The following is a 20,107-nucleotide window of genomic DNA, read 5'->3' as shown; positions in this document are numbered from 1 at the left end:
TTACTTCTGAAGCGTTCCTTCGTGGATGGAAGTACGTTACAAACTGTTTGCCGCTTTCGGTCATCACGCCCCGGATCTTGACCTGGAACATTTCCTCTATCGGGACGGGTATGTTCTTGCCGAGCGGAGCCGGATCTAGTTCGCACGATACTTTCATTTGGCGAAATAAGGGCACGCCCGAAGCACCTCCACCGGAACAACACCCAAGTTGCTCGATGACCTTAATTTGCGCTTCCCGGTTCTTCTACAATGTGCCCTTTTGCAAGCTCTGCTTCAAGGTAAAACCGAACTTTGCATCTACCTCTCCTACCTTCTATGTCGGTTTCACAATCGCTGTTGCCACGCAAGAATCCACGGCGCCGCTTTCGCCAGTGCCTCGCTCATCACCAGCAGGTTCACCGGAGGCGGCGTAATCAAACCGACGGCGGATGTTCCGCTGCCCGCTGACTGGTGGAAAAATCGTCCAGGATGAGTAAAAAGAGGGAAGGCTTCTAAGACGCACTTGCTGGAGCGAGAACTGGCCGCCATGGAAATGACTCGGTTGGCCAAACACCTTTCAACTTGAACACATTCGCACTTTGTGATGAAACTGGAGGAAAACAAAACAACAAAACGATTGACAGCTCAGCTGAGTGGTACACGCTTATATGGATTTAGTTAACTTTTCTTGGAAAAAAAATCGTGGGTTCGGATCGGATCTGGAGTCGATGGAGCCGATCACGCAGTTTCAGCAGTTTCAGACGCGAGAAACCCGCCAGAACCGAAGTGGCACCCCCCTAGGGTTCATCGATGCTTCTTATCGAAACGGACCACTTTTAGCAGTTTCAGTCAGTTCCAGTTAGTTCAACTCCAGTCCAGTTCCAGTTCCAGAAGACGCCCCAGACCAGCCGGACTCGCCAGCGGAGGCCGCTGTCCGCCGGAACCTAGCCGCCGTCCTGAGCAGGGGTAAATAATACGGGAATACCAAATTTTGGTATTACTTGGGCAAATAACAGGGACAAAAATGTGCCCTTGGTTGCCCAGTAATAGATGGAAAAATACCATGAAATCATACCAAAGTCTTGTATGTGGAAGGGCACAACAATACCAAACCATGTTATAAACGAAGTTGACTTTATAGCTGTCGGACACCATTTATAGTACCAACCACTAGTGTCTTCCTTTTTATCTACAAGGACTTCGCCGCCCTGGGCTCCTAAGTGTATGAAAGAATGACACGGAGCGACGGCGCCGAATACCCATATTTACACAAACAATTTTAGAGCGCCCGCCGCGGGATTCGAACCGGCGACCTCTGGATTGTGAGTCCAGTGCGCGGTCCGATTGATCCACACGGGCGGGACAATATTGTTTTTCCAAGAGTAAAATAATACCACAAAATAAAACCATTTCAATACCAAGTTGAGGTCTTCTGGATTTTTGAACATTGCTTGAATACCAAAACTTGGTATTTTTTTTTTTATTTTTACACAGAAAAAAATAATCCGGTAAATTTACATCATTTATGATGTACCAAAAGTGCACGTCATTAATGATGCTAATTTACATCAAATTCATTGTAAATTTAAATTGCCGAACAAATTTCGCTTCTAAACTTGTAATTTCCCGATGAATTCGATGTAATTTTACCCAAGCCTAAAAATTTTTTCCTCCGTTGAATTTTGAATCTGATGTAAATTTCAAATACTACACAGAAAAAAATATGTAAATATACACAACATGGAAACACGGTTTTCTATGTAAACTCGCTTAATGTAAAATTTAAATTCAATGTAAAGTGCTAAATAACATGTAAAAGTTGATAGTGTGATTTCAAATTTAATGTAATGCTCAAATCTCATGTAAATTCTAAAAAATATTAATCCAAATCATTTCTGAAAGGCTGTTAATTATAGATCTAATGTAAATGGTTCGTAATGTAAATTATAGAATCAATGTAAATTTCAATTGGTTCTGATTGACAGCTGAAGATTTTTGTTTTTCATTGTTGTGTTTGGTAGGAAGAAGTGCGGAAGTGTTTTAATGCTAAATTGATGATTTTGCTGTTGAAATTATTGAAATGGTGAAGTCAATATTCATTTTCACATGCTACCTCGTATACAGCTGCACAGAAAAAAATAATCCGGTAAATTTACATCATTTATGATGTACCAAAAGTGCACGTCATTAATGATGCTAATTTAAATGAGTTTCATTTTAAATTTACATGTCATCCAACGTAAATGACCCGAAGCAAAAGAGACTTCAAAACATGTAAATTTCCGATGAAATCTACGTAAATTTAAGAAAGCTGTAAATTTTTTTACCCCGTTGAATCTAGAATCTGATGTAATTTTCAAAAGCATTGCGATTTGTTTTGGCACGAACATTTTGAAACACATGCTTACGGTTTTATATTGATTTGATTCAAGCTCAACACAAAACAAAAGCGTGCAATTCAAAGTGCAGAAAACAATACAAATCAAAGCTTTCGAAAAATTTATCAAAATCTAAATCCAACGAGGTTTGAAAAAATGATAAAACGTATTTTTACCCACTCCAACTTACACCTTGAATATGAGCGTATTTAAATTAAAGGCTTTTTGTTAAATAATTCACAGTAAAGTAAAGTTTGTTAAGAAAAATTCTTTTACTTACAATTTATATTGAAAGGTCATCAATTGACCATAGTAAGAATGGTCAGAAACGATGTTTGTGAACTTTTCTATGGCGTCTGAAGCACAACTTGTCGTCGCAATGTGTCGATCCGTGCCGTCGCCGTTGAACGCTTTTCCACGTTGAATAACAGTTTGTGGCGCTTGAACGATGTTCCAGACATCCCACGTCCGTGAACGGTCTCTGCGAATCTGAAAAATAAACCAAAGTAAACAAAAGTGCCACCATCAGTTCTACGATTTCGCTTGCCGCTCGTGTTGTGCTGAAAAAGTCACGGGTTGTACCGGAAAGCAGCTCGGCGGCTAATGATAGTTGCACGGTTCGAAACCAATCACCAACTAGGGCAAATCCTCTTCGTTGGCCAGAGTTGCTTAATTCAGCTGGAGTTTTGGGATTCCTGAGCCGATAGAGTGAACCAAACACCGATTACAGCTGCTGCCGAGGTGGAAGACTTCGAGATGCAAATCTCAGCAATTTCGGTCGCGTCGAAGGTCCTTACAATGGAACGTTTCTTACCTCAGTTTTTGATTCGTCGGCTTGATATTGAGTACTTCTTGTCCCGCGCCGGCTGCCTCCTCACGACTACAATTGTATACCGCTTCGCAAAGCACTGGACGCAATCATCCTTGGCGCGTACAGACAGCTGGCCGGAAAGTATAGTCTCTAGTAGAACTTTTTGCCTGTGCGGCTCAGCAATCGCTGAAAAGGTTAAAAAATTTGATAAGTATACTATTTTTGTATACAATTATAGCAGTTACTACTTACGCTATACATGTTGTACGCGACTATTACCAGCAGGTGCATCACGATCGTCATCAGGAAGGCCGTCAGTTCTGGCATTGCACATTGGCTTGCGATTGCGACTGTTGCATCCTGAAAACCAAACCTAAAATAAGCTCAACTCCAAAAACAAGAAAGAACCAATACGAACCTCTGCTTAACGCTCGCCACGCCCTGCTTCACCTGGTTCATTCCATCGCGCATTTTGTTCAGCAAGTTCTGCATGTCGTCCAGCTTGCTGTTCATCGTTCGCAGCTGGTTGTACGTGGCCGTTTTAGCTTCCCAAATCTGACGGAGCTCGCGAGCGTTGTACTCATCGAACCAGTTCTCCAGACCTAACTTCGTCTGCTCCTCCGTGACCTGACCCGGAATATGCAACCAAGTAGTCAGGAAATGGGACAGTCGTGATCGCCGGCAAGCACTCCGGTCGCGGCCGACAGAGCAAAGTGACCGTTCTTCGGCAGCACCACAATCTCCGCCCGGAAGCGCATCTTGTATTCCTGATCGCTGTTGGCCATTCCGTAGTAGAACAGCACCGGCAGGATGTTGTAGTACAGTTGCAAAATCGGCGCAACACAAAAAAATTTTACGCGATCGCAGCAGACGAAAAAACTGGTGAAACTTTGCAGGAACCAAACCAAAACAAACTGTACAATATACACGCTTAACTTAATTTGGTTGAGTTGAAGTTATGCACGGTCACGAAATTTTAATTATTATAACTCATTTTTGTGGTGAATTTTTGGAGTGTTCAGCTGCGCTAACACTATCCGAGTGAATTTCCCTGTAAAAAATTTGACAGTTCTCAATATGAGTAATCAGCCAACGAAATCGGGTGTCTTCTAAAACGACCGACCAGTAAACCTACTAAGTTGGCATGCGGCATGCGAAATTTCTTAAACACAAAAGGAAAAATAAGTTCTCAGACTTTCAAATGAGACCTTCATAAACATTTTTTTTTATTTTACACAGATAACTCTTTTTTTAATATATATATATCGGGAAATCAAAAGTGCAACATGGAGTTAAACTTTCTGTCAAGCTTCTGTAAAGTTTACCATGACAGTTGCGAAAGTTTAACTTCCATGTTACCGGCTCACATCTCTCTTTTTAATTTCTCGATAGGGAGGGTAATTTCTGATATATTCCAGACAATCTCTAAACGCTTATTTAATGATTGGAAGTTCAAGCAAAAAGAACAAAGATTCAACAAGGCAAAAGCAAATAAAAATACATAAAAATAAGAGTACAAAAGAATGAAACAGCAGGAGTCTAAGAACAAAAGTTGCTCAAAATTACCTACCTCACAAACAAGGTAGAAAAGGAAAACATATTGGTGGTACAGGATTTCTCGCTAACTTTTTCAAATTGTCCTATGTACATAGGTAACCCATGGCTCATTGTTTGTTTTGAAAATAGTAATCTAGTTTTCAGTGACATGAGAATATCATTTTAAATTCATAACAAGAGGATTTTTTTTTGAATAGGTCCTATAAACATATATGAAACACAATCAAGAAATTAAAAGTGAGAGTGTGTGCATGGAGTTCAACTTTTCAAAGTGCCATGGTAATCTTCACAGCAACTTCACAGAAAGTTTAACTCCATGTTGCACACATTCTCACTTCTAATTTCTCGATAGCTTTGAGGACCTTTAAAAAAAAACTCTAGAGAAATTAAAAGTGAGAGTGTGTGCAACATGGAGTTAAACTTTCTGTGCAGCTGCTGTGAAGGTTCCCATGGCACTTCGAAAAGTTTAATTCCATGTTGCACGCACACACTCTCACGTCGTCGCTCTCACTTTGAATTTCTCGCTAGATAATTTCTCACTATTAGGTTCAACGTAAGTTATGAATGTCCCAAACCCCGTGGTGAAAACTAAAAATGACATGGTTACCATGGCTGAACATTCCAAGTGGTGAAATTGAGCTACTGCACACTGAGAAATTTAACAACCCGATCGGCCTTACATCAGCCCTATTTTGTTCAACCATCAGAATGATCGGGGCGTTACATTTCTCAGAGGTTGTGGCCCTGACCTGTCAAAGCCTTGACTTGGCAGCTGTCAACGAGAAAAAGTGTTGACTGTTTTTATAAAAAGTTAGGACTGTCCCGAAAAGTGTGATGATTCTTGCAATCAAATATTCTGGCCAAGAAACAAAAACCACCCAAACCGAATGCCCATGTGAAGTTTTCCTCAAAACAAAATAGCTATCGTGATCGGGAAAGTTGGTAAGATTTTATTTAGTGTGTGTTTTTGAATAAAAATTTTATGTTTCGTAAAAAAACATCACCAGGGCCCGGAATGTATATGCGAGAGCACTTTGACATGCCGCTCTTGAACCGGAAGCACCCTTCCGGAAGATCTTGCTCCAATTCCGGCGGAAATGGTTGTTTTCCGGGAGATCTTGACTGGCACGGCGTGATAGAAATATGTCGAGAAGCCGGTTCGACAGGTTCCATAACCCAGACTTTTATAAGAACATTTGCTGGTTGCAAACTGGCCAGGATGTTCCGTCCAAGCAGCATGACGACATGAACTTTCAAGTAAGGATTCCGCTAGAGAGATGCTGAAAGTGTGGGTATGTGTCATATAAAAATAACTTGAGCATAACATTGTAAGAAAAACGATCGTTCACAATACGTACCCGTTTTTGTCGCCACAAATCAGCTAAAAGTCATCCGTTCCCTCAGTTTCCGGAAAAGGTTCCTCCAGTCGCAAACGCTTCCGGCAAAATTCCGCGGTCGGCGTCACTGGACCAGACACTGTGTTTTGTGAATTAACCGGTACCATTTCTTCAACCACTGCGGATTTTGTTTTTGTTTTGATATTTCTTGGTTTCCTGCCACTTTCAACTCGGCCCGTGAAAATTTGTTGCATTCTTTATTGAAACTAACCTGAATTACACTTGAACACAATCAATGATCACAAAATGCTTGAATTTACAGCAAAAGTTTACGTTTATTACTTAAACACTTCCGCATCTTCACCCGCAATCATCAACAATATTGAACTGTCACTATCATGAACAAACAAGATTTGAAATTAAATTTAAATGACTTAAACATTTACATGAAGCAAATTTTACATTGAATAATCATTTACATGCATTTCATGAATTCAAATTTTACAATTGGCAACAAAATCGAAACCGTTTACACGACAAACATGCGTTACATTTAATCTCATTTTACATGAAGGCTCTTTAAATGCAATACAACATTTTACAACGAATTTCAAATTTACATTGAGCATGTTTACGTGGAAAACATAGATTCAGTGTCGTGTAATTTCACACTTTTTTTTCTGTGTGTGCTTTGTGAAAAAAACATCATCCAAAACAGCTGTTTTGGTTTCTTTAGGATCATAAAGGTGAGAAACGTCAAATAACTAGCTTGTTTATCTTTTTTTTTTGTTTCGTCTTTGTTTTTGAATTACAGGTGGTTTGTTTTTGAAGGTGGTGTCCCTTTAGCCTCCTCCAAAGCCCGTGACAAATATGAGCGCATCTTCCTAGTGGGCCCGGTTGTCCTTGACAACACTTCGTGAAACTCGCGGTAAGTTCCTGTTCGCACAGGCGAAGTTTTTGTGTACATTTCAGGGCAGGTTACCGCATTCCCCTTCTGTTTTCTGACCAAGCTAAGTTGAGGATCAATCGGGTGGGTTATTCCTTCGATCGGGATAGAGAAGCCACTGCAGCTCCTGTTTAGGAACTTGTGGGACCTGTTGTGACCGATCGGTGAGAACTCCCGTTTTTTTTTTGGCTTTTCGGACGGACCGCACTTTTTTTCATGACTTCGAAGACCTTCCACTATCTGTTTATCCCACAAGGCGAGAAGCGCTGGACCACTCGATGAACTCTTTCCTCTTCTGCCTTCGGAACCGTCATCCAAGGTGTCCTTGCGTTGGCTTCCCGGATTCATTTCGCCGTCGGTTTTGCTCCTCACACACGACGTTCGTCGGCGGCGCGTTAAAACTAAAAGACCGCATCCAGTTTCGCAGCCGAAAAATAGAATTCCTGCCAGCATTTCGAGAAAAGGATCGGCCAAACACGACGTGGTCAGTAGTAATTACGTGTACGTACACGATAAAGATTGAAGTTAAATTTTGTACCCGCCCTGTAAAAAGTTTGACAGTTCTCAATCTGAGCAATCAGCCAACAAAATCGGGTGTCTTCAAAAACGACCGACCAGTAAACCTACTAAGTTGGCATGCGTCGATGATAACATTTCAGTCGATCTATTAATCGACATATTAAATTGGCCTTAGTCGGGCATGCACGGAAACACACTAAATTGGTCAAAAAATCGGTCAATGAAATACGTTTTAGTATTGTTTACGAAATGGACTTAGGTAAATTATTGTCTGCGTAAATTTGAACAGGAATTCCTGCATTTTTTAATGATGTAGGAAAAACACAGCTTGTACATAGTTTGGTAAGTGTTTTCTAAGTGTTTCAATAGTCACTTTTACGAAAAATAGCGAAGTTTGTTGTTTCAAAGTGAAATTTAAATGTTTTGAAGGTGGTGAACCAAAGTTTTGAGGTAGCAGTCCCAGCAGAAGACCCGGCGCTTCATTTGACCATCGTTGTTTTTTCTTGATCTTTTGAGGTAAGTTTTATTATGAAATATCCAATAAATTTTGATTACAGAACATTTGGAACTTTGTCCGGAAGTTCTTAAAAATACACAATAATTTCCAGTTCGTAATTATATTTGTAGGTGTCTGAACTTGCTGCCAAAATGTTGTAGGTATGTAATCCATTTCTTTTTAGCAGTTAATTCATCAGCCAGTTTCATTAGGATGCAGGTTCCCGGATTTTTCCAGGGAAAGTGTTTTTAATCTACCTACAAATCGGCCAACTTCGTATGGTCGAGTTAGCTGATTGCGAATACCGATTAGCCGGCTTACGCCTGGGTTAAATTTCCATAAGCGTATGTTGCAACATTGACCGATTAGTCGGCCATTTCGTCAGTCGATTCATCCGACTAAACCCGATTATTTTTTAGGAACAGTAGGGTGTTTTTTCTACAGGGCGCCAGAAAAACAAATGGTGTGCTAGTGTGCGTGAGAGCGGGCTTACACCCTTACCAAAAATCATGATTTTTTGAGTTCCAAATCCCACTTTTCATACGAATTTTTCAGTTCAACCCATATAACCATTTTTATGGTTGTAGTACCTGAACCAAGGGCATTTCAGTGAGAAACTCTGGGAGTAACTCGGAGTAACTCTGAGTTTTTCAGCTTCCTCCCGAGTTTTTCAATTCCCACCCGATTGTCGATACCTTGGTAAATACAACCATGACTACAAGCTTGCGCCACACTGTTTACTATTGTTGACTGTGTACTTGTTTTTACCGGAGAATTTTTTTTGTCGTGCCCCCTGAAGAAATTTTAAGGAAATTGGAAAGACTACTTCTGCCGCCGGAGACCGTACTTCTCTGCCCAGTGCAGCGTCCGTCTGACGTTTCGGTATCCTCGATTTTGGTTTTGTTGTCTGGTGGCAATGTCCTACTCAGAAAAACCACGGAAAAGAAGTCACTACAGCCGGGTCAGGTGCCCACGTCCGTTGGTGGTGTGCGGAGGTTGTTTCCGAGTCTGGCCAGATTTTTTTTTTCAGTTTTTCCGTTTCCCCTGCCCGGGAATCCGTACCAACATGCATCCTGAGGGATCTGAGGCCGTATCTAAGCTTGAAGAATTACACGGGCAATCGAGAAGTGTGGGCTAGTTCTGTAACTTCAACCAAGTGTTAGCGCACGGAGGCCTACGCATCGAGGTTAACCGGATGCAGAAAGGCGACGGACTGCTAAAGTACGAAAGTATCTGCCACGCTGGTAAGGAATCCGCGGATTTGGGAATCGGCTTCGCTTATCGGTTGGTATTGGCGATAAATGTACTCAAAGAAGACGATTTCTTTTTGAAATTGTAAAAATCAGTTTGTAATATATTCTATGTTTCCCCTTATAAGACAAGTAAATAAAATACGCATTGTTTAAAAAAATGAGTTTATTTCATATTTTCATAACACTAAAATTTGCACACGAAGTGGCTCCTCGTTATAACCGGGCTACCCTGAAATCGCGTGTTGGTGGAAACGACGAGAAACGAGCCTTTTAGGAGGGTTTGAGTCTTAGGACCAGAAGCATTGTGTGCCGGATGTTATAGCGGTTGCTGTTTTGCTCTTATTTCTGCAGTACACAAACACGGTTGTTGGTCTTATTCTGGGCGACTTAATCCGGGAACGGGTTGCATCGCTTGGGCAGCGATATCTTGGGGCCGAAGATGCGGTTGCGTTCGGGCACAGGCGCAGCTCAATCTAAAGATGGACAGGTGGTTACAAACAACACTTGGATTTTCCGTGGCAAGCTCCTGCCATCTTACTGCGCCTTCACCTTTGTTTACGAAAACTTGACGCAGTACTTTGGCCAGGGGAGGTGGTTTAACGGTTACTTCTCTCGGGAGACACCTGGCAGTGGACCATCGCGACTCACTTGGCCACTTTACAAAACGCTTGAAATCCATTTTGGACCGGAAAGCCCTTTTTCAGCAACTATTCTCAGGAGTTTTTGCGCGACAGAACGGCCAGATTTCCCGAACGTTTTTTTCTCAAAATAAACAAACCCCTAGCAACGACACACACACACAACACAAGGTTGATCTATGTAGGTGGGAATGGAGAAAATCAACCGGAGTAACTCGGAGGAACATTGAGAAACTCTCGTTACTCTGGGCAAAATTGAGGAACTCTTTTGCTCACTGAAATGCCCTTGACCTGAACTCAAAAAATCGTATGAAAAGTGGGATTTGGAACTCAAAAAATAATGATTTTTGGTAAGGGTGTAGATAATCGAGCTATCTACGTGCGCATGTACGTACACGATGGATTTTTAGGTTTAATTGTGGTCGCCCGCAAAAACAAATGGAAAGCTAGTGTGCGTGAGATCGGACTTAGATAACTCTATTGTGGTCGCCCGCAAAAACAAATGGAAAGCTAGTGTGCGTGAGATCGGACTTAGATAACTCTATCGAGAAATTAAAAGTGAGAGTGTGTGCGTGCAACATGGAGTTAAACTCTATGAAAACCCTTGGTAAGCTTCACAGCAGCTGCACAGAAAGTTTAACCCCATGTTGCGATTTGACAGCTCGATTCTATCGAGAAATTAAAAGTGAGAGTGTGTGCAACATGGAGTTAAACTTTCTGTGAAGTTGCTGTGAAGATTACCATAGCACTTTGAAAAGTTTAACTCCATGTTGCACGCACACACTCTCACTTTTAATTTCTCGATAGAGTTATCTACGTGCGCATGTATTGCGTGTACGTACACGAAAAAGATTGAGGTTAAATTTTGTACCCACCAGCAAAACAAATGGGGTGCTAGTGTGCGTGAGCTCGGGCTTAGATAACTCTATTAGAAACTGTATTGTCAATCCTTGCTGTTCTGTGCATGTAAACCTTGCTGTCACCCTGGTAATCTGCGTTCTTATCAGGTTTTTTTTAAATAGAAAACCAGTGCAAGATTCTCGTTAACATGGCCAGTGACATGAAAAAATTGCAAGCAATTCGCTACAATAAGGGAAAACTAGAGGTCCTGGATCAGCTTTCACTACCGGCCCAAACGAAGTAAGTTCATTTACGAACACGAAAAATTCACAAATTTATTCATTGGATTGTGACAAGATGACAACACACCCGGTGCCGTGCCAAAGCTTTCTAGAAAAGGGTCAGAGCTTGGAAAAAGTTTTGCATGGCATATGATCATGTTTTTTTGTTATTTAAAAAAGTGACTCTGTTTGAACATGGGCGTAGGCAAAAACTTAAGAAGTTTAACCCTGTAACGCCCATGGTTACTCCAGAGCACCACTAATTTTTGTATTCAAAATTAAATTTCTCTGCAACCATGCATTTTTTCAACCTGGTTCAACCCGCATTAGTTTATATAGAATGTTAACTTATAACCATTAAAATTTCATCTTATTTGGTCGACCCAATTACGAGTAATGTAGAAAAACGTAAAAAATCTCGATTTTGCTTTGGGCGGGAAGGGGTTAACAGAAATGAAACAGGGTCTAGCTCATTTCCCCGAATACCATTTCCTGAATTCGATTTCCCCGAAAATCATTTCCCCTAATTGTCCACACCCCGAATACCACTTCCCCTAATCAACCACACCCCCGAAAGCCATTTCCCCGAATATCATTTCCCCTAATCGGCTACATCCCCGAATGCCATTTCCCCTAATCGGCCACTTCACCGAATGCCGTTTTCCCGAATTGAAACTTACGCTAATTGCCGATTATTTGAATTTAAGAGGCAGTATTTGTAAATATTGCTCGGTTTGTTCTAGAGGTCGTATCGAGTTGCTTCGATTTGGATGAAACTTTCAGCGTTTGTTTGTCTATACATGAGATGAACTCATGCCAAATATGAGCCCTTTACGACAAAGGGAAGTGGGGTAAAACGGGCTTTGAAGTTTGAGTTCGAAAAAACATAAAAAATCCTTAAATTGCTCGCATTTCCGTAAAACTTCATCAGTTCCAACTCTCTTAGATGTATTCGAAAGGTCTTTTGAAGCACTTCAAAATGTGCTATAGACATCCAGGATTGGTTTGACTTTTTCTCATAGCTTTTGCAAATTAGTGTTAAAAATGGATTTTGTTAAAACCTTAATATCTTTTTGCAACAGCCTCCAACACCCATACTCCTATAGGTCAAAAGATAGGTAATTTCATGGACTATAAGCCTATGGTATTAACTTTTTGGCCAATCGCAGTTTTTCTCATAGTTTTTCAATTTTTCTAGAACAAACATTTTACAACGTTATTTTTTGCCCGGTAGGCCAAGAAGACGGCACTTTTTGGTCTCAATTTTGTCATATTTGGAATCCTCGGACAATTTCACGTAAGTTAGAAGTATTGGAGTTGTAAATTTGATTTAAAATTAATTAAATAAAACATTTTTGAAAAAAGAAATAGATCTTATTTACCCTGTGATCAATACGTCAAATGCTGTATCAAGTAGGCGAATATCTGTTTTACCCCTAATCCGACAAAATGTTTAAAAATATTTTAATTCATTCTGAATGGCATTTTTTCCAATCAAATTTACAACTCCAATACTTCTAACTTACGTGAAATTGTCCGAGTATTCCGAACATGACAAAATTGAGACCAAAAAGTGCCGCTATGACGGCCTACAGGACAAAACTAACGTTGTAAAATGTTTGTTATAGAAAAATATAAAAACTATGAGAAAACTGCGATTGGCCAAAAGTTAATACCGTAGGCTTATAGTGCATGCAATTACCTATCTTTTGACCTATGGGAGTATGGGTGTTGGAGGCTGTTGCAAAAAGATATTATGGTTTTAACAAAATCCATTTTTAACAGTAATTTGCAAAAGCTATGAGAAAAAGTCAAACCAACCCTGGATGTCTATATCACATTTTGAAGTGCTTTAAAAGACCTTTCGAATGCATCTAAGAGAGTTGGAATTGATGAAGTTCTACGCAAATGAGAGCAGTTTTGAGATTTTTTATGTTTTTTCGACCACAAATTTCAAAGCCCGTTTTACCCCACGTCCCTTTGTCGTAAAGGGCTCATATTTGGCATTAGTTCATCTCATGTATAGACAAACAAACGCTGAAAGTTTCATCCAAATCGGAGCACCTCGATACGACCTGTTACACATTGGAGCAATTTTCTGAGATTTCGGTCATTCGATTTTTTTTGTATTTTTTAATCCGGCTGAAACTTTTTTGCTGAAAATGGCGGGTTGTTTGGGTGAGACTTAGAAAACATCAATTTTCCTGTTTTTTAGCCTTTGCATAGCAATATCTCAGCAACTATGGGTCGTATCAACAAAGTTCAATAAAGCATAATATAGAGAATTATCTCAGCTTTTCAAAAATATTTTTTTCAAAGGTGGGCAAACATGGGCACTAATTTTAAAAATTGAAAAACTGAGACTATTTTCAAAAAAGTTACCTAAAAATGGTTATAACTTGAAAACGGTGCATTTTATCAAAAATTCACTAAAGTACTTTTTGATTGCAAATTCGATTTTACATCGAAAAATGAAGTTGAAAAATTTTTGCGACCAATATTTCGATTTTTTGAAAAAATCTGTATTGATTCAAAAAATCATAACTCGGTCAAAGATTTTTTGCCCATTCTAGAAATTTCTGAAAAGTTGGCATTTTATGTCCTCTAAAATATATCAAAAAATAAAAAAAATTAAAATAGTGTTTTTTGCAAATCAAATTTTAGTGACAAAAAGTTAAATTAAAAATCACCAAAAAATTTTTTACCGTGTATCATTTCTTTTCAGTGTAGTCCATATCCACTAGGGTGTTTCATCCAAAACCAAAAGTTCTCAGAATCAGGCAAACCGAGGTTCCCCTAGTAGAGGATACCCATAGGGACTCTCATGCCAAATATCAGCCCATTTGGTTGAGAATTGGCCTGTCCCCAGCGGTTTAAAGTTTACATGGAAATTACAATGGGATTTTTGTGCTTTTCGTTCAATCGTTCCTGCAGGTCTGGGGACAACATGGATTCACTCGGAATAAAGACAGGTGTGTAGGGGACGGTCCAATGAACACATTCCAGAAGGAATTAGGCTTGTCCATTCTGTCCCCAAGGTGCGCATTGGATCGACGTCCGGTGTCTCCAAAACCAACGATTCATCCTTCAAAAGCACCACGTTTCCTTAGTATACTATGACGGCTAGGTGAAAACCACGACGCCCCATATGAGACGGTGAACACGTGGAGAGGCATCGATTGCATTATTAACACAAAATCATCATTTTACGTTATTTTGACTAGTTGAAATTCTTCCAGGAACATCAATAGTTATAATTTTAGTACTTTAAAGAAAGTTTCTGATCCAAAACTCGAGTAGATGCTCTGCCACGTGTTCACCGTCTGACATGGGGCGTCGTAATTTTCTCCTAGCCGTCATAGCATACTAAGGTCAATGCGTACATTTGAAGGGTGAATCGATGATTCTGGAGACACCGGACGTCGATCCAATGCGCACCTTGGGGACAGAATGGACAAGCATAATTCTTTCTGGAATGTGTTCATTGGCCAATCCCTTACACAACTGTCTTTATTCCGAGTGAATCCATGTTGTCCCCAAACCTGTAGGAACGATTGAACGAAGAGCATAGAAATCCCATAGTAATTTACATGTAAACTTTAAACCGCTGGGGACAGGCCAATTCTCAACCAAATGGGCTGATATTTGGCATGAGAGTCCCTATGGATATCCTCTACTAAGGGAACCTCGGTTTGCCTGATTCTGAGAACTTTTTTGTTTGGCTGAAACACCCTAATATCCATACCTACAACTTTTCCGAAGACACCAAATCGATCAAAAAATTCCTTCAAAAGATACTGATTTTTGAATTTTCACATGTCATTTTTGTATGGACAGCTGCCAAATTTGTATGGAAAATTATATGGACAAACTAATGATGCAAAATGGCTTCTTTGGGCATACCGAAGGCACCAAAAAAAGTTTCAGCCGGATTAAAAAATACAAAAAATAAAATTAAAGAAAAAAGACCGATTCCGTAGAGAACTGCTCATTGGTGAAAAACTCGCTCTTAAATTTTCCCGAATTTTCATATCCCCTAATGTATAGTTCGACCAAGGATTATTTACACCTCCGAAATCTGGTGGCAAAAGACTAAACAAACCATTGTTCAGAAAAAAAAATGTATTTCAATTACCGGAGCTATGAATAGCACTCCTACACAGAAAAAAATATTACGGTAATGACAAAAGTAACATACTTTTGAATTAAAAAGTTGTTAAAAAAAACAAAGTTTTCTTTCTTGTTTTGAATATGAAAATGTTTACTGCTACAGTTTTTGAAAATCTCATTGCTCACTGATTTAAAAGTTTTCACTTTTAATTCGACTTTAAAATTTCTTTCATTTTGTCGTTCTCGTGTAACCGTGTTCGCCTAAGTCCAAAATGTAAAAAACGTTTTGGTGATTCCGGTGAGTGGTGGTCCACGACGACAATCAAAACCGAACGCGGCCGCAGCCAGGACTTGGTCGCGGAAACCTTCGAAGGAGGATGGTGTGGGTGCGGAACAAGGTTGGGGGATTAGGGGAAAGTTTGTTTTCAAAAGGGTAAGGCCATGGCTGCAGCTTCCTACAGGACCTACAGCTGTTTCACGAACGAAATGGCTAAGAATGAAGCTTTGGTGTTTGCATGGTGACGTTTGTGAGTGATTTTGTTTTTTTATTGTAGGACGCCTTTACCCGAGCAGGGGTAAATAACACGGGAATACCAAATTCTGGTATTACTTGCGCAAATAACAGGAACCAAAATGTGCCCTTGGTTGCCCAGTAATAGATGGTAAAATACCATGAAATCATACCAAAGTCTTATATGTGGAAAGGCACAACAATACCAAACCATGTTATTCCAAAGGTAAAATAATACCACAAAATAAAACCATTTCAATACCAAGTTGAGGTCTTCTGGATTTTTGAACATTGCTTGAATACCAAAACTTGGTATTGCCAAGGTTTTATTTTTAGGTATTCCCGCGCCCTTGGAAAATCAGATTTTTGTATTCCTGTGGTCTTCCAAACACATGATTTTGGTATGATTTCATGGTATTTTACCATCTATTACTGGGCAACCGAGAGCACATTTTGGTCGCTGATATTTGACCGAGTTTGCGAAGTCGATTTTTTTTATTGAAAATGAAGCGTGTGGGATGTGAAGATGATAGATGTTGCCGTTGCTGTTGATTCCAGCGCCCGTGCCTTCTGTCCTAAATTGGAGATGGCTTTCCAAGTTGGTTTTTATAGATACACCCAAAGTTAAAGAACGAGGGATAGTCCTCCCGAAAAGAAACGTGAGGAAAGTACTATTTTGCGTGAGTAAAGACCTCTCGCGTGTTCATTCGTTCATTGAAACAGTTCATCCTATTGAGTGGCTTATATGGACAAATGACCGCCACTTAGTCACCGAACCATGGTGGCCCATACGGCAAAGGGACGGTTCAATATGTCAAAGGTCTTGGGTTCGAGTCTCGGTACCGGTACTTTTTTTTTGTAGATGAACTTTTTTGGAAAATGAACCATGAGTAAAGTACTCTCGGTAATTTCGGGATTTATCCTCTCCGTCCGCACACAGTACCATTTTACTACCGAACCGTGCTCTTTATCCTCTCGTATGCCGATGCTCAGTTCTGGGTGTACATATGCAGCCACTTTGTGCCAGAAGAATGCCAAGCAACTTCGGTTAACTGTTTCACCCCGTTGAAAAGGGCACTGAAGAAAACAGTTTTTGATTAGGTTCGAAAGATTTTGTTGTTTTATTCATAATATTAATAATCCTTACAACTACAACTGGCCTTGAACTGGCTTGACGATAATTCGCAATTCGCAATTCGCAATTTTCAGTGTAAGAACGGGCCTTGACCGATCTTATGCACAAGGTTCTCGACGAACACGCACTGCCCTTACACCTACATCTCACCCTTGCTCTGAGTCAGTACGAGCAACACGCTAGAACACGCTTTGAGTGTTCGTGCCAGGCATGCACACCTTCTTTTCCGGTTACGCATTTTAACTCGGCCAGGGGTGGTACATTACGTAGGGTTTGATGTAAGTATAAGCGCCTAACCATTTATAGTGTGCCTATCAACTTTCATTAAAGCAAAAACTGTTTTATTTTTAGTTTGAATTCAAAAACTAATTGTTATTTACTGTATTTTATTTCCTCCTGAAATCTTTCCTAGTGTTGAGTCGTGTTTATATGTTGCTATTTCTTTTGTCGCGGTGTTTTGTTACACTTTTTGTTCCTAAGCATTTTATAAAAGTTTTTCAAAAGTACAATAGTAATATTTGTATTAATTCTTTGATCATTCCAAAAATTGAGTAAGGGCTCGAAACTCATTTGTTTGAAGAAAAGGGTGAAGATTGAAAACAATGGACAGGTAAAGAAATATACTATTTGAAGAATCAATAGTAAAAGAAAGATAGTAATTTATTAAGTAGATAAAGAAATTAATAATAATTAATGAATAGAGGTAACAAACAAGCTTAGATTGTATTGAAGGCAATTTACAGATAAGATGAGAAATTATTCAAATAGATAAATAAAGAAAAGGCACATGATAAACAAAATTGACATCGCTGCCAAATTAAGGGAAAGCAGAAAGTTTGTTACAGCAGCACCAATTGGTAAAATAGAGTGAAAAAGCGTTGAGAAATAAAAGAATCAAATGAGTAAAATCGAAATCAAATGGAGGATAGTAAACAGAAGTCGCGTTAGAAAATCAGTGAAACAAAATAAACAGAAGATAGTTGGTAGATGAAATGGAAAGAAGAGAAACCCCGTAGTGCGATGTTTCAGGTACATCCACAGCAGTTGACTCAACATACTGCGAATCAAAACAATACCGTCTACAATCACAAATTACTTCCCTTTCCCACATTGTCGCGCCCTTTTCATTTAGCCGTCTCGACTTTGACCCGCGGTGGTCAAAGGTTTACGATCCGTTTCCACAGGCCACCAGCTAGGTCATCATGAAAACCAAGCCAACGTGGAGGTAAGAAAATAGGACACTTGCAAGGAACCAGAGCTATACTGTCTTGATCAAGAATGATCTAACAGGACTACGGACGTAGTCAGTGACGCTCCTTCCAGGATGTTCCTCGCCTGAGCGTCAACTGAAGAGGTATCATCAGCATCATTCGCACTTGGCCTGCAACTGGCTTGACGATAAATAAATAAATTGTCCTCCGCCCGCTTAGTTTTGCGGGGGAATCCGGCCCATCAGCAGAACAAAAAAACGCCATATCTGCCAGCGGCTCATAGTTGCGGTCCAGCAAGAAGGTAAAGTGGCTCTCGTTCTTGTAAGCTGTAAAGTATTATTTTTATTTAGTAGGCAATATAAAAAATACTTGTAAAATACTTACGATGATGACGAAAACCGGGATAAAAGCTAGGATGAAAGCGATTTTAAGCTGCTAGCTTCGCCAGCTTTCAATCGATGTTGATGTTTTTGGGGGCGATACGAAAAAGTTAGAAGGTTGTTGTTTTCTTGCACTCTCTCTTTCACTCTCCTCTCAGAATGAGAACAATGTTGCCAGTTTGATAGAACCAGCATGACAGTGTTGCTAGCGATTGCACTTAATCAGCACTTATTCTGCTTTGGACAGTGCATTTGAATAAGTATAAGTGCTGAATCGCATTCGTAAATGCTGTTGCGTGACTAATTAGTAACAGTATGCCAATTTGTTGCCGATTTATGACTATTTGCTAGTGCTGGATGGTTATTTGGGGCCTGTTTGAAGTTTTTGAAGCTTCTGAAAAATAAGAAGAACGAAAAATAAGTGTGAATAAAATGAAACTGTATTGAAATTAACCAAAATTCAATAATCTGTTGATTGACTCGTTTTTCAAAGTATTTGGTTATCCCTACTTAGAGAAATTTCAACGATTTAAAAAATAAGTGGGTATATAAAAAAACTTTGAAAATCAGCTTTAACATTTTTGGGTTTCATGTCATTTTAGTGCAAAATTAATTATCTCGTCAAAATTTATAAAATAAAAATTCCCATAGTTTCAGAGGAATTTGATGAAACACTTCAATACCAAAATTATACCAAAATGTTGCATCCTGACTTAGAAAATTTTCCACAATTTCAAGTAATTTCTTTAGGGGGTATATCAAAAATGTTTAAAATCAAGTTTGAAATTTCCGGTTTTCAATGAAAGCATTTGCTTTGAGACATCATTTTAGCGCAAAATTAATTATTTTGTCAAAATTGCTAATAAATTTCCCATAGTTTCAGAGGAATTTGATAAAATACTGTAATACCAAAAGAATACCAAAATGTGGTGTTCAACCATTGACAAATTCTGCAATTTTGCAATATCAAAACAATACCTTAAATTGTTACTACCTCAAAAAATCTTAAATCAATGATTGTGTGTTCTCTTCCCAGAAATAATTTGTAAGATAGAGAATCAAGAACTGATTAATCAAATCAAGTAATTTGCCTGTCCATTGCCGGGCTCAGTTTTTGTTGATTATGGGTCCAATATTTAAAAATTGAGCTGCAGATTTGAACATTGTTCCATTCAGTATCATCTCATTTATCTTGTAGTTTTAGCTTTACATTGGTTAGGGTCGTCCAAAGCTGGGCTTACTTGGGGCTATCTCCTGAAATCAAAGATTTACTCATCACTAGCCTAAGTTCAAAAATTTGAGCTTTTTCTGACCACTGACCACCAAGTTTGAGCAAAATCGTCAAATTGTATGGAGAAAAGCAACTGTTTCAGTTTTTGACCAATGGAAGGCGCAATAACTATCCAGTTCTTACCAATTTTCAGAACTAAAATCTTCTTTAAATTTGTAAAAACTTTCCCGAAGACACCTTATTTTTGGGATTTTTGCTAAAAGTTATTAACCTTCGAAAATAGCAATTTCCGAGCGGACTGCTCTAAGGGGCTACATAGAAATAATTACCGTCATCTGGGGCGAATCGGGACTACAGTTTGAATAGGGACAGCAAAAATCCGTAGATCTCGTTGTCTTATTTTTGATTGTAGAGCTTAAGTATGACCCCTGAAGAACCATAAAATAATTTAGAATTTTTGGATTCAATGTGGCGGCCAAAATGGTGGTCATGAA

At 39.4% G+C, this 20,107-nt stretch overlaps 1 protein-coding gene and 1 long non-coding RNA gene across 2 annotated transcripts; one reads left to right on the top strand and one right to left on the bottom strand.

The window, feature by feature from the left end:
* Nucleotides 1-3,214: 3,214 nt before the first annotated feature.
* LOC6040272 lies at nucleotides 3,215-4,829 on the bottom strand. The gene is made up of 4 exons (XM_038263396.1): nucleotides 4,817-4,829; nucleotides 3,587-4,082; nucleotides 3,421-3,528; nucleotides 3,215-3,354 (listed from the first exon to the last, which is right to left on the bottom strand). The coding sequence occupies exons 1-3, from the start codon at nucleotides 4,827-4,829 to the stop codon at nucleotides 3,483-3,485; spliced, it is 555 nt and encodes a 184-aa protein (XP_038119324.1). The 3' UTR covers nucleotides 3,215-3,354; nucleotides 3,421-3,482.
* A 786-nt stretch (nucleotides 4,830-5,615) lies between these two features.
* On the top strand, nucleotides 5,616-6,078 carry LOC119765328. Its single transcript, XR_005276651.1, has 2 exons — nucleotides 5,616-5,667; nucleotides 5,733-6,078. It is a non-coding gene; the product is annotated as an uncharacterized LOC119765328 (long non-coding RNA).
* The last annotated feature ends 14,029 nt before the right edge of the window (nucleotides 6,079-20,107 follow it).

This window comes from Culex quinquefasciatus, chromosome 1 (assembly GCF_015732765.1).
Source record: "Culex quinquefasciatus strain JHB chromosome 1, VPISU_Cqui_1.0_pri_paternal, whole genome shotgun sequence".
In the NCBI taxonomy this organism is placed as follows: domain Eukaryota; kingdom Metazoa; phylum Arthropoda; class Insecta; order Diptera; family Culicidae; genus Culex; species Culex quinquefasciatus.
The sequence above is the reverse complement of the archived record's forward strand: the minus strand, read 5'-3'. Positions and strand labels throughout refer to the sequence as shown.